The sequence below is a fragment of the Ambystoma mexicanum genome, chromosome 13, assembly GCF_040938575.1.
Source record: "Ambystoma mexicanum isolate Mex_15411 chromosome 13, UKY_AmexF1_1, whole genome shotgun sequence".
Classification (NCBI taxonomy): domain Eukaryota; kingdom Metazoa; phylum Chordata; class Amphibia; order Caudata; family Ambystomatidae; genus Ambystoma; species Ambystoma mexicanum.
In genome coordinates this window covers 722,902,512-722,917,510 of record NC_090938.1, presented here as the reverse complement: position 1 = coordinate 722,917,510, position 14,999 = coordinate 722,902,512, and the positions used below count along the sequence as shown (strand labels likewise).

The following is a 14,999-nucleotide window of genomic DNA, read 5'->3' as shown; positions in this document are numbered from 1 at the left end:
CTGCCTTCACACTCAACTACTTTGGGGCGTTCAGGATCAGCGAGATAGCCTCCAAAAACACAGGATCAGAGGAAGGGCTGGATATAGGCGACATCCACCTGGGGAAGGACTCCATGGCTGTGAAACTGTGTAGGTCCAAAACTGACCAATTAGGAAAAGGGAGGATCATCAACCTGTACTGCATTGCGGAAACAGAATATTGCCCCATCTGCACCACCAGGGCCTTCATGAACAAGCGCCCCAGCCGGGGGGGGCAATTATTCACACACAAAAATGGGTCTGCCCTCAGTAGATTCCAGGTGAGGTCTGTCCTCAAGAAGACCATAATAGCTATAGGATGGAATCCTACTGAGTTTGGATCCCACTCCTTCAGGATAGGAGCAGCCACTTTAGCCTGGATGGGGGGGTTGCAAGAGAAAGCCATAAAGGGGATTGGGGGTTGGAAATCGGGGGCTTACAAAAGATACATCAGGAAAGACTTGATCTAAAAGTATCCCCCCCCCCCCCTCTTGCCTCAGCTGGGCAGGAAGCTTCTTCTGGCTGAAATCTGCCCCTCCCTCAGATCCCTGGCCCACATGCTAAGCTGTGGCCAATTTCTGCCTTTTCTCAGGCCTCAAATTTATTAAACATGGGATCTCGGTACACAACCAGGCCATGTTCTGCATTGACGGGGTTCACCTGTCCATTGAAGGCATGGACATCTTCACCAGGAATATTTTCTGGACCCTGGCAGCCAGAGGCTGTACTTAATTGATAATCTCCTATTTTGGGGGGACCTGGGAGACACCGGTCAGCATCCCCTCAGGGTGGCGGCGGGGATCAGCCTCGAGCGGCCCCTAATTGGGATTAGGGCCCCCTGCTCACCTGTTCCCTCTGTCCCCAAAATATAGTATTGTTATCCTTATGTGATGTTAGGGCTGGTTTTTTCTTTTGCCCCATGGCTGGTACTAAAATAAAGCTTGTGGACAAAGTTTTCCACCTCAGATCCTGGTTTTCAGTCTCCTCATTCCTGCAACTGTCATTACTGTATTGCCTGTCATGTCACACTTGTCATCCATGACACCCGTCACCCGCATGCCACTCCCCAGCACAAAAACACTTCCAGGCTTACTGTCCCAGCCTGTCCACGCCTTCCCAGCCGTCGGCCGGTTACTCTGCCTGACAATTCTTCCACACAAGGTACATTCAATAGAGATTATGTTAACACTGTGAACTCATTCCGCAAGGCACCGCACTACTATGCATGTTGTTTTAACCTTGCTCGCCACTAAGCTCCCCTGCTTACTTAGCTTTGACTGTGCCACGTTAGCTATCATGCACTCCGCTGAAATAACGACTGGCTACGGGCCATTACCATATTAAGCATCTGGTTCAGCTTGCATTATTGAGCCCAGTTAGCGCCCTTTAAACGTCACCACTATTACAACAATTTGCACTCCTTCTGATCTAGCCCACTATATCAAGTTGATGCCCCACTGATTTTCAGTAAATGTGTAACTGCGAATCTAGGTGCTACCTATAACACCCTACCTAGCTGTGTTAGCTCGAATTTAGAAATCATTCCACTGCTTTCCAGCCAATGTGTGTATTTTGAACCTAGGTGCTTCCCTTATACCTCACCCAGTTGTGCTATTTCAAACTCTGGAGCTACCCATTATACTTCAGCACCATCCTGTGAACCTCGTACTGCATTGTATTGCCGTGGACTACGACACAACCCTGTGAGCTTTATTTTGCACTGCTTGGTTGGTCCCTCTGCCTGCACCACCCTGTGATTCCCGCACTAATCTGGCTTGTGTCACCACCCTGTAAATTCTAGTCTGTTTTGCAGGTTATAGCTATTTGTTGTGCATTACCTGTGAACTATAACTGTACCATACGGCCACCTGCTAGTTCTGACTGATTGCCCATTATGCCCACATATATGTTGACCATTGCACTGTTTATCTACCATGTGCGCGCACACTGAGCTCCGCTAACTCACTTCTCACTCTCCCGCTACTATGCATCTCCAAAGTGCTCTTGTGCTTCGAGGTGCACTTTGACCAACTGTGCCATTGAATCTGGTTGTATTTCTAGCCAATTGTGTCTCCTAAATCTAGTTGTAGTCTAACCCTATGTGCTATTTTCGAATCTAGATGCTTTCTCAACCAAGGTCTCTATCCTGCCTCGAGATGCATTTCTGACCAACTGTGCAATTGAATCTGGATGTTTTCTAGCTAAATGTTCTACTTGAAGCTAAAGGCCGCCCCTCCGCTCCCAGCTTAAATTATTATTCTCTGACCTCAAACTGCTGCACCTTAGCTCGAGTGCACTACTCCTTAGCTACAGCCCTCTAGCCTACCCCCCCAGCTCAAATTAGCCACCATTTGCCTAGTTTGCCCTGCTCCCCCAACTAGTGCAACCAGCATTACGCACCGCTATTACCAGACCATGATCTTCTGGCTCACCCTAATCATGTTCCCTTTCTGCATAACGCTGGACAACGTACCCTGCAGCGGTAATAGCTACATAGCCTACCAGGACGGCTTGGCTAAACTAGGGTGCCCAAGACACCACCCCATCCCATGCCCCACACCGTTCCTACCCCCCGTACCCACTTTCCCACCTACTCACCACCCCCCTCATACTCCCCACGTCAATCTGGGCCCCCCAGCCAACACAACACACAGCCACCCCAGTCCCATCGCCAAGCCTAACCAAACTAAACTAAACACCAAACACCCCGCCCGCTCCAAGCCTTCAGGCCTAACCCCCCCTTCCTTCATTCCCAGCCTCACAACCCGCAACGCCAGACTAGGCACCAGGCTCCCTTCTATAACTACTAGGGCCAATGCCAAATCCAACACCAAAACCAATACAAAACACAATGCGCCGAATAAGCCCATACCTACCCCACTAAAAGGCGCCCTACTGAATGTCAGATCCTTGGCTGCCCACCCCACAGAGATCGCAGACATCATTCTTACCAATGATCTCGACTTCCTGGCATTAACAGAAACTTGGCTTCATGAGGCGTCCGGACCACACTTATCACTAGCCATCCCTGACAAATACTCTATCCTCAGAGCTGATAGATCTAACGCTAGAGGTGGAGGCGTAGCGATCATCTCCAAATCCTCCCTAGACCTCAAATCAGCCTCTACAGTATCACTCACATCCTGCGAAATACTCATAGCCAAATTGCAAACTTCCCCCACAACCACAATCACCCTACACCTCATATACAGACCCCCAGGCCCTCTAGGGGTCTTTGAAGAAGACATCACATCTCTCATCACTGAAAATTCCAAACCGTCAGCACAAATTCTAATCCTCGGGGACTTCAATCTTGGTTATCAGGACCCGAACGATGCACATGCTGCATCTCTAGCCAATGTCCTAACAGAACATGACTTCACACAACTCAATGCACTCCCCACCCACCAAAAGGGCAGAACCCTTGACTGGGTAGAAACTTACAATTGCAACACAATCTGCAAGGACCCCCAACCTCTGACTTGGACTGATCACCACATGATTCCTTTTGAGGTCAACACTAATCAGATACTGCCTAATAAATACCCCCCAGCACCAGCCTATCCCACCAGGAACAAACGCAACATTACTGCTGAAGCCCTACTACCCCTGGTCCTACCCATCCTCAACGCTCTCCCAGCCAACGTTGACTTAAACCTGTTGATTGACACCTTCAATGACTCCATGGCTAAGGCAATGGATACCGTTGCCCCCCTGAAACTACGTAAAGACAAACCTAAAGCTCATCTGAACTCGTGGTACACCCCTGAGCTCAAATCACTCAGAAAAAAGAAAGCCAAGTCACAACTCACATGGAAGACTAACCCCTCTGTGGAAAATAAATCCAACCTCACAAACCTATCCTCATTATACAAAAGTGAGATAATTCGCATCAAAAAAGATGTATACAACACCAGGATTACTCAGGCAGGATCCTCCACTAAAGAATTATTTAAAATTCTGAAGGAATTAGAAAATCCTACTTCACCTCCAGACACCTGTTTGAAAGACAAATCCTGGTGCACCAAACGCCCTTAACAACAAAATCTCAGGACTCCAAACCAAAATTGAGGACAAACGCAAACAACTCTCCAATAACAAGGTCACCAGCTCTAGCCTACCCACGCCCAACAACACAAGTTCGGGATTCACATTTAAGAAAGTTACCACTACGGAAGTTCAAAAAATCATCACCTCCCTAAAACCATCGAACTGCAAAGGAGACAGTTGTCCCGCCCAAATCATAAAAGACGCAGATAGAGAGCTCTCCCCCTTCATCACCAAACTTATCAACCTATCCTTCACCAATAATTCCATCCCCAGCAACCTAAAACAATCATGGGTTCTCCCACTCTTGAAAAAACAATCCCTAGACCCAGCCATACCTACCAACTACAGGCCCATCACCACAGTCCCATTCCTACTAAAAATCCTGGACAGAGTTGCCTCCAAATTCAGGAATACCTGGAATCCAACCAACTGCTAGGAATACGTCAATCTGGCTTCAGACCTCAACACGGAACAGAAACCGCCCTTGTTGATCTCAAAAGCCAGATTGATGAAATTAATGACAAAGGCAATGCTGCAATTCTACTCGTCTACTACACCTCTCAGCGGCCTTCGACCTGGTCAGCCACGAAATCCTTTGCAACCACCTAGCCACCGCAGCTCACTTCTCCTCCTCTGCCATCACATGGATACAACCCTTCCTGGCAAATAGAAGCATGCGAGTCTTCTCAACAACAGCTGCAGCAGACCCCATCCCCATCTCATGCGAGGTCCCACAGGGATCCTGTGTATCCCCCACTTTGTACAATATATTTACAAAGCCTCTATTTGACCAACTGGACCGTCTGGGTATCACCTACACTAATTACGCAGATGACACCCAGATACTCCTCACCATCACAGGCAATTACCAAGCAGACGTCGCTCGGATCAACAAAATATTCTCCATCGTTCAGGCATGGATGGCCTCTCACGGCCTCTGCCTGAATGATGAGAAGACAGAGCTCCTCATCGTCGGCTCCCCCAACACCCTAACTAAACTCAATCCCAACTACAACAACATCATGATCGATGGTCACACCATCCCTATTGCCAAAAGTGTGAAAACCCTCAGCTTCTATCTGGATGCCAACACCAACCTCTCCAAACACACCAATATGATTGCCTCAGCCTCTGCCTACAGTGGCAAGCTCATTAGGGCCAGCAGACCCTTCCTATCACCCAATAGCTGCCTCACCCTTGCCAGAGCCCTCATACAATCCAAACGAGACTACTGCAACAGCCTGTACCTAGGTGCTAACCAGTCTGTACTTAAACTACAGGTACTTCAAAATAACGCTCTGCGCGCAGCCCTCAACATTCCCAGGCGAGAGCATATCTCCACTGCTAGGAAAGCCTGCAAATGGCTCTCCATACGCCAGAAAATTGATTTAAAAACCCTCTGCCTCACGTATAAGTCCCTCAATCACCTAGCACCACCATATCTAACTAACAAATTCACCCTGAAACCCACTACCAGAACCACCAGATCCTCCAACACTCTATGCCTGTCAGTGCCCAGATTCCACCTAAAAAGAGTTGGCGGGACTAGCTTCACAGCACTTGCCTCCCAACTCTGGAACACCCTACCTCTCAACATCAAATCTATCGAATCCTTCCAGATCTTCAGGAGGCAAGTCATCAGCTGGCTCCTGAACAAAGAGTAGCTAACACCTGACCACTAACTGGCTCATGTACTGTATATGACTGTATATTTTAAATGTATATTGCTACCTGTATATTATTCTAACACTTAAATTGCAAATTGTATTCCTTATATTACATATGCATGTACTATAAGTATGTATGTACGAAGTATGCAACACAAAGATACTTCTCAACTATGTAACCGTCTTCTTAAGCACCCTTCTACCCCAGGGTTTGGAGCGCTATACAAATAAAATAAACAAACAAACATGTGGGTGCTGAAAAGCCACAAGAGAAACAAAGTGAACTTTGAAGTCCAGTCACTGTGTAACATGGTGCGAATTGCAGAGAGAGAGAGAGAGAGAGAGAGAGAGAGAGAGAGAGAGAGAGAGAGAGAGAGAGAGAGAGAGAGAGAGAGAGAGAGAGAGAGAGAGAGAGAGAGAGAGAGAGATTGAGATTATCCAATAGAAAAGAAAATGATCAGGGTTGCTCTTTCTTACCCAGTGAATGTATAATATTCATCTGAAGATCTTCCTCTCCCTCCTCCACTTCCTCATCCTCTGCTTCTTCCTCCTCTTCTGCTTCTTCCTCCTCCTCTTCCTCTACTTCTTCCTGCTCCTCCTCCCCTGCTTCTTCTTCGTCGTCCTCCTCCTCCTCCTCCTCCTCCTCCTCTTCCTCTTCCTCCACTGCTTTTGATTCCAGGAGAGGAACTACCATGTTTTCATACCTAAAAAGGGGACCAAAGTTATGCATCTAATTCTGATCTGCTCAATACCCTACAGCTGGACAGAGTTGCGAGGGGGCCAAATAAACGAGACAATGGATGTAGGAGTATCTCCTGCGAGTAGAATAGGAGACGTCCAAGGTTAAGGGACAACAGGAAGCATGTACCATGCAAGAAGAGAACCACCCAGGGTAAGAGTAGGGGTAGGAAACAACTACTGTGAGAAGAATCAATGGACTACAGTCCTACTGTGAGAAATGAGAGGAATGTGTGACCAACCTCAAGAGACATGAAAATGGGCAGAAATATAGTGCGGTGTGTGCAGAGGTTGCTGTACTTCCTGATCACGGACCTCCACCTGGTGTGTGAGGTATTTGGCATGCTGCTTTAGCAGGGCTTTGTAGGGAAACAGCATTCCAGCGGCACTATGGGATGGACAAGGACAGACTGTAGGGTAGTGGAGACCCCAGACAGACCGCTCTCGAACCCCAGCCCTTGCAGGACTGCCCAGCGTATGGAGGTCAGAACTTGAGTTTGTGGGACCTGCCAAGCAGCGTGAAGCATGGGGTGAGTGGTAGTGTGCATTATCTTAAATTCTAAGGCAACTGAGGAGTGGTCTTGGGTGATTTTTTCCAAACGCTTTCAACTCGGCCACCCCCGATTCGCAGGGCCCTCTCATATGTGTACCTTTGCATCTCTCTCTCCCGGATAACTGCCATATATGTGGCCCTCCCACGGGTGGTCTGAAGTCTTAAACTGTACCTTTGCGAGAGGAACCTTTAGGCTAATTTTCCTCCAGCTGGTGCCAAATAGCCACAGGAACCAAAAGACAGGCCTACCGGTTTCACCCTTCGTTCACTGCGTGTTCACTAAGAGTTCTAAGAGATTTCATTCCTGAAACCAAAGGTTTTTGGGGTCTACAAATGAGTCATGTCCTGAAGAGGCACAATAACGCCCCACGAAGTTGTGGCTTGGCATGACACTGCAGATTAGTATGCAATGATCACCACAAGCCGAGCCTTTCCTTTTTCAGTGCCCAACATGGCACCGAGGCCCTGAAGAAATTGGCACAGTCTTATAAGCCACTGAAACCGGTAAGCCTGTCTTTTGGTTCCTGTGGCCATTTGTCACCACCTGCAGGAACACTTGTGTAAAACCAGCACTAGAAAAAGTGATAGCTCATAATCATTGAAGCAGTGTTTTTTAGTTTAACCTTTTGTTTTTAACTCATTGTGGGGCCGCTAAACAGGAAAAATAAAAAGGAATAACTATCCTGTATGGCTGAGTGTGTTTTTTAAACTACGTTATTGAGAAAGTTACCCATTGCCTGAACTAGATCAGGCAAGCCTCTTCCGTCTGTCCCCTAACCCTAGATAAGCGGTACACCATCGCAACCTAAGGCTTTTACAGAATGTATAGGATTCCAAGTCAGTTTATCCTGCCTCTTGGCAGGATCTAGCCAGAGAAAGGCCTTGTTTCTCAGTCAAGGTATCCAAATTCTCCCTCTTCATGCAATGCTTGAGGACATGGCGTGGGATTTTCAGGGTTTTTACTACAACCCGCAGAAATGCCTCACACCTTGTTTTTTCAGGAAGAACAGTTACTAAATCTCATGGCAAGCGACTGAATTACATAGAACGATCATTTTAATCACATTCAATGTAGCCCAGATACCCAATGGTAGTTTGTTCAACCTTGCGATATCAGTTTGTATGATGGCCTCCACCTTATGCACATTAATCTCTGCTATTTTAGGGATGATGCTTATGTAGATTACCTGGTCGAGATCATGGAAACCGAATTTAGGGACATGAGCACAGCACTACCATATGGAACACCTTTAAATTATGGGGAGCTTATCACGCGTCACACCAGAAAGGTTTGGCTGACTAAGATGTTGGAATCTCAAGATGCACAAAAGAAATATGAATTTACTAGGGCAGTGGTGAAACGGACTGCAGCGGACATCGCTAAGAATTAACTCAACATCCCAGCTGGGTCTCTAGCCGACAAATGGGTATTTTATAGCATTCCTACTGGGACCAAGGTGACACTAAGGGAGATTACTGGCTCAATGGCTATGGGGCTATTGGAACACAGGACAATAGCATCCATTGTTGATGGCTGCTCTAACTCGAGCACCATGATTGGGGGCATCTGTGAAAACTTTCATAATTATTACAAAGATCTGTACTCAGAAACTAAGGCTCTGAGCCACAGGGAATTGAACCCCGTTTTTTGAGAAGTTTGAGCTCAGAAACCTGTCGGCAGAGGAGAGTGGATAGACTGATACGATTGGATGAAGCGACCACAACGCTGGATCTGCTAACCACTGGAAAGTCACTGGGTCTTGATGGACTGCTTGTGGTATTCTATCAGATCTTCTTAGGATGCCTAGCACCTATCTAATCCCAGCTATTTAATCATCTTCAGGAGGTTGGGGAACTCTACCACCCCAAGAGAGGGAGCTTTGCTAATCTTGATCCATAAACCCACCAGAGACGCCTCTCAATCTGCCATCGCTCTAAACAATGTGGACATTAAAATATTTGCTAACATATTTGTCAGTAGGTTGAAAAAGTGCAAATGCACAATAATCCATCTCTCGCAAACTGGCTTCATCAGGCATAGATATGGTTATGAAAATATTAGGAGTCTACTCAATGTCCTTGGGATGGCTGCTAAGGAAATCACCTGCAGCACTTCTATTCTTTGATGCAGATAAAGCATTTGACAGGCTAAATTGAAGGTTTCTGGAGTTCCCTCGCATAGGCCTGGCTCTGGAGAAAGATTACAGGAATGCTTAACTGTCTACATAGAGTGGCAGCAGCTAGAGTCTGGGTGAAAGCGATGATTTCGACACCTTCCACCTTTCGAGGGGTCCTAGACAAGGGTGCCACTCACCCTTTTTTGTTTAATATTGTAGCTGAACCAGCACCAGCCTACATGAGGCAGCACCAGGTGGTATAAAGCATCACATGTGGGGAAGAAGAATATAAGTATTGACCCGCATGGCGGACACAAGCGTCCTGATGTCATGTCTGATCCACAAGTAAGTTGTGGCCCTCTAGAAAGGATGCTTATTGAAGTTGGGAACTTATCAGGCCATAAGGGGAACTGGCTGAGAACGGAGGAACTGCCCCCAACAGTCGGCTGTCACAGGATTCTGGAGAATGGAGCTGCAAATGGTCAAACCAGAGGGTTAAATATCTGGGTATACACCTGATTTGAGACCGAAAAAATACCAGATCTTTACTTGGGAAGTCCTCATCCAAGGGCTCATCAGGGCTGCTGCAAATCATGACCTTGAGAGGTGCTAGGCCTTGCAGTTAGGGTTCCCCAAAGGCATGATGTTCCGTGTACGAATTGCCTCACTCAGGAGGTTGTGATGGCTCCACTGGCTGATGTTAGACTACTGCCGTTCTCTGTGGGTGGCCCTAGTGGGAGCCTCTGGGTAAAATTCAGTACAGAATCAACAGCGTTACTTTGTGTTCCTAGACAATGAATGGGACACAAGTGTTGCCAAATATGGCTATGGCTCCTGGCTGTCCGGCAGAGCCGGCTGCAGAGCCAAGACCAGATGTCTGAAAGGTGGCTGGATTTCTTGCAGGATTTTACAACTGATTGTAGAAGATGTGTGAATGTGGGAGCCCTCGGGGAGTTGGTGACTGCAAAACATTTGCTTGGATGCAACCCTGTGTCTTAGTGAGGAATCTGTAGTCAAGCCCTAAGATTCCTACTTAACCCGAGGGTCTACACAAACCTTGTCAAACCGGAAGACGAATCCCAAAGTGCAGGAGATGTAGAAGCTAGCTCAACATGTTTTCTGCAGGAGCTCTTCCAGAATTGACGCTGTTCGAAGATCCTCTTCAGGGGATGAAGCACTACCAAAGTTTGCACACACCAAACTTCATCCAGTGACCATAGAATGACCAGCTGGATACCTTCTTCTCTGGACCCGGTGGGACTAGCTCGGTACTAAGCTCTCCCGTATGCCCTCAGACATGGCTCTCTGTGACCCTGTGGAGATCCTGACTCATTAATGTTAGGACATCAGACCTCAAATGAGGATATCAGAGACCTCTGGTTGCATCAAGTACATGTTAAGGAGATGCTTTGGCTGCCTGTGCTCTGAAGGTTGCATTTTCAAGCTCCTGTTTGCAACCCTGTGGCCTCTTTCATTATTGTCTGGAAACCAGGCACCCTGTGAACCACTACACCACCCGCCGGGGACTGTGAGAATATCTTGAAAGGGTTAGCCAGTGTTTGTTTACTGCAGTGATAGCAGAACACTTCAGAACCCTGAGCCTGTTCAGTACATGTGAGAACACCCTGACCGGGTGGATAGGAAAAGCAGCAGCGTGGTCTTTAGAAGACACAGCCATGCAGCTGAACTGTAGTGGCTCATAAACATTGACCACGAGTTTACTATAACACTGGGCCTTTCTTGCTGAATAGACTACCAGTCAAACTACTGGCGAGGAAAACGTAACAGAGCACTACTGCAACATTTGGACATTTTTTGTAATTTAGAGTTTGTCCATTACAGAAGCAAACAACTGAACTCCAAATTATAAAAACCGCCAGATCACTTTGAAGGAAATTCCTTTCAGTAGGACACTGCAAGAATACAGATACTTTGAGAACTGCAAAGTTTAGGCGACCCAAGATTTGAACTGAAAGTCCTGTGGCTTTAAAATGTATTTGTATAGTAAACCTTTGTTTTTCTGAGGTGTGAGAACCCTGAAGGTGTCTCACCCGCTAGTCCCAGAGGATGTCATCCAGGTGGCCAGGACACGGCCATGGCTATTGGATCCAGTTTCTGGGGGTGCACCAGTGCCGGAGGATCACCTGGATGGGGGGTCTTCGGGGAGTGGAAGTGGCACACCGAAGGGTGAGAATGTCATGCGCCGCGCTAGCTGGCGCCTGTGGGATCGCTGGAGGTCACGCCACCTCGGAGTGTTCCCATCACGCTTTGGTTTCCTGCTCAGGGTAGCGGTCTAGTGTTTTGCAACATGGCCGCCGCCGGGAGGATAACTTCCACTCTCTGGGCGGTCGGCGCGTTGCAACCCGCTACTGTGGCATTGTTCTCTTTGGGTCTATACGCTCGTTTTCCTATCACTTCGTGCACACTGCACTGCTTTCTCTCCTCTCTGCCCTCTTCCGCGTCACTCAGCTGACTTTCTTTGATCTCCTACTGGCTCCTTTAGCGGCTGCTCTCTCTGGCATCCCCTGCCGTCTCTCCCCTCGGCGTATGCTGCCTTTTCTCCTTTCCCTGGTTGTGTTCTCTTTGCTCTCTCTCTGTGTTTCAGTTCTACCTGACGCCCAAGTGGCTCTTACTTGGTTCCTCTCTCTCTGGCGTCAGCTCTCACTGCAGCTTAGAGCTCGGAACTCCTTTCTTCCACATGCACCCTTTGAATCCTCGCTCTTCTTTGATACCAGCAACCGGAATGCACATTCCACCGGAGAGGTGCGGTTTTCTGCCTATTGCGTCTTGCTAGAGCTCCCTTCAGCTACAACATTCGGATTGGACTCTTCACGGAATTACCAGATTCATCTAGGTTTTTTTTTGTGCCTTCCAGCTTTTTCCCCTATTCTGTATTGTCTTGGAAGAGAAGCCAGTGGGCTGCCGTGCCTCTAGACATCCACTGTGGCTTCCTCTCGAGGCAGGACATATCTTCACAAAGGAAAGTGCATGGAAAAAGAAGAACCAGCAAGGCGTTATCAGCTCAGGTGAGGAGGAGGGGGACGTAATTGATATAGAAGACGAAGACTACCCATTTGACAGTTCGCAACGCCAAACAGGAACAATGGCGACGGCAGAACAGGTACAGGAGCTGGTGGCGGCCGTACAAGGGCTGTCATTAGAAGTCCAGAATCTAAAAGCCGAAAATGCTGTTCTCCGTCAACTGGTTGCAGGTAGGAACCCACAACCAGCGCATCTACCCCCTATGGCACTCTCCTCAGGTAAATTTGATGGAGCGCCCAAAAAACGCAAGGAATTCATTGAAGCATGTACCATTCATTTTGCCTTCCGACCCTATGCCGGTGAACACTCTAGAGTAGGCTTTATGGTCTCAAACCCAACATGAAACGCCATGGCATGGGCTACACCTTTGGTCACAGGAAACAATCCAGTTCTCCAGGATTATGGAGGATTTCTCGCACAACTCAAACAAGCGTTTGAACACCTAGAAACTACTTTTGGAGCCTGTGAAGACCTGTTGGACATACACCAGGGATCTAACAACCTACTGACATAAAGCACCTCCTTTAAGCGGCTGGCGACGGAGACAGGCTGGCCTGAACAGGCACAGTATGTGATTTTTCCGAAGGGGTCCGAAAGAAGAACTTAAGGATGAGTTAGCTCGAACATCTCGCCCTTGGTAATTCTCAGAACTTCTCTCTACGGTTCTTCAAATAGAGTACCATCTTGGGGTAAGAAGAACAGAACGAAAGAAGGTTAAGACCTTCTTCCCGCCATCCTCGTTGTCGTTCTCCCCTCCTCCCTCTGTAGCTCGACAGTTAAAGGAAGAACCCATGCAGATTGGGTCAAGAAGGGCTCTATCGACTTTCGAAGAGAGAAACCATCAACGGGAGTCAGGCCTCTGTATCTATTGTGGCTCAGATAAGCACCTTCTATGGAACTGTCCTGAAGTCCCTCCAAGGAGATTGGGAAACAACCGACCTCTCACCTAACTGGGACGGGTATCCGAGGTCTGTCATGTAGTCCCTATGTTTCCCTTACAGTGGCTCCCGCTCCAGGCACAGAGGATTCTCGCCTTATGGTTGTGACCTTGCAATTAATCACAGAATTACGAACCATCGACACCTTAGTAGCCCTCATTGATTGCACGGCTGCAGGAAACTTTATAGATACCCTATGGGCTGACAAGGTCGGTCTGCGTTGCCTACGACGAGAAGAGGACCAGAAAGTTGAAGGGGTTGATGGTGATGATGCACACACTACTGAACAACTCATGGTCAAGGTTATGCAGCACACAGAGAAGTTGGAGTTTGACATAATCTGGCCCGCACATTTCCTAGTGTTCCTGGGTATTTCTTGGCTCAGGAGGCATAACCCCACAATAGATTGGTCAAAAAACCTCATGGCCTTCCACTCTGCCTATTGCCATCAGAACTGCCTTCCAGACGATGCCAAGGAGACCGTGCAGGATATATCTGCTAGCAATACAGTGTCCAGAGGAGTCTGCTGTATCCCACCGGAACTCAGAGCATTCAAGGAGGTTTTTGTAAACAAGGACGTCCTGGACTTGCCTCCACATCGTCCAGAGGACTGTGCTATCGAATTACAACCTGACGCATTGGTCCCTTTCGGTCGGATGTTTGCCCTATCCCTCCTCAAAAAGAAGGCCTTAAGAGCATATCTTGATGCTCATTTGGAGAACAGCCTTATATAACCCTCCAGGACCCCTGGAAGGACATCATTATTCTTCATAACAAAACGGGATTCACCAGACCTAAGGCCGTGTATACACTACCGGGGCCTTAACAAAGTCACCAAAAGAGATAGATATCCCATTGCCCTCATTTCAGATATCCTCGAGGCGGTCCGAGGGGCATCAGTATTTTCCAAACTGGATCTTAGGAGTGCATATCACCTGCTCCTCATCCGAAGCGGTGATGAGTGGAAGACAGCCTTCAGAACACCATACAGGCTGTTTGAGCATAAGGTTATGCCTTTTCGGGCTGGTCAACGCCTCTGTTTTCCAGCGATTTATGGACTGCATATTTTCAGATTTTCTCTTCCTCAATACCATTATCTATCTGGATGACATCCTGGTATTGTCACGCAATCTTCAGGAACACACAAAACATCTGCAAGCAGTCCTACCCCAGTTACAGAACCATCACCTGCTTGCCAAACCAGGAAGATACCTGTTTTGTGTGGAAACAGTACCCTACCTTTGATTCATTTTGTCTCAGCAAGGAGTTATGATGGACCCTAAGAAGGTCTTGGCCATCCTCGAATGGCCCACTCCGACCACGGTAAAGGATGTACAGAAATTCTTCCTTGGCTTAGCCAACTTCTACCCAAGTTTATCAGCAACTTCTCCAGGGTTGTTCTACCCATCACGGCGTTGCTCAAGAAGGAGAATAAACCCTTCCAGTGGACGGAAGAAGCGGACCAAGCATTAAGCAGCCTCAAGAGATTATTCTGCTCAGCCCCTGTTCTCAGTCAGCCGGATCAATCCAGGATACTCATTACCGAAGCTGATGCCTCTGCAGGAGCAGTGGGAGCGGTACTACTTCAAGATAAGGAAGGTCTGGAACATCTGGTAGCCTATCTCTCTAAAACTTTGACAGCCAGCCAACAGAACTATTCCGTGATAGAAAAAGAATTACTGGCAATCCAAATTGCTTGTGAAGAGTGGAGACACCTGTTGCAGGGGTGGTGTCTGCCTTTCACAATCCGCACCGGTCAAAAAAACGTGAAAATCCTGCAAAGCATGGAATGCGTCAACTCTAGACAAGTAAGGTGGGCCGATTTATTTAGCCAGTATGACTTTACAATCACATATATCCCCGGAAGTCAAAACAT

At 47.7% G+C, this 14,999-nt stretch overlaps 1 protein-coding gene across 6 annotated transcripts in view; it reads right to left on the bottom strand.

Moving 5' to 3' along the window:
* The window catches only part of LOC138521808 (E3 ubiquitin-protein ligase TRIM39-like), a 915,506-nt gene that overhangs the window by 276,625 nt on the left and 623,882 nt on the right, over nucleotides 1-14,999 (bottom strand). For all 6 annotated transcript variants that reach the window (XM_069634922.1, XM_069634924.1, XM_069634923.1 and 3 more), the window contains one exon: nucleotides 6,213-6,439. In XM_069634922.1, coding sequence (XP_069491023.1) covers nucleotides 6,213-6,439 — 227 coding nt within the window. The remainder of the gene's footprint in view (nucleotides 1-6,212; nucleotides 6,440-14,999) is intronic.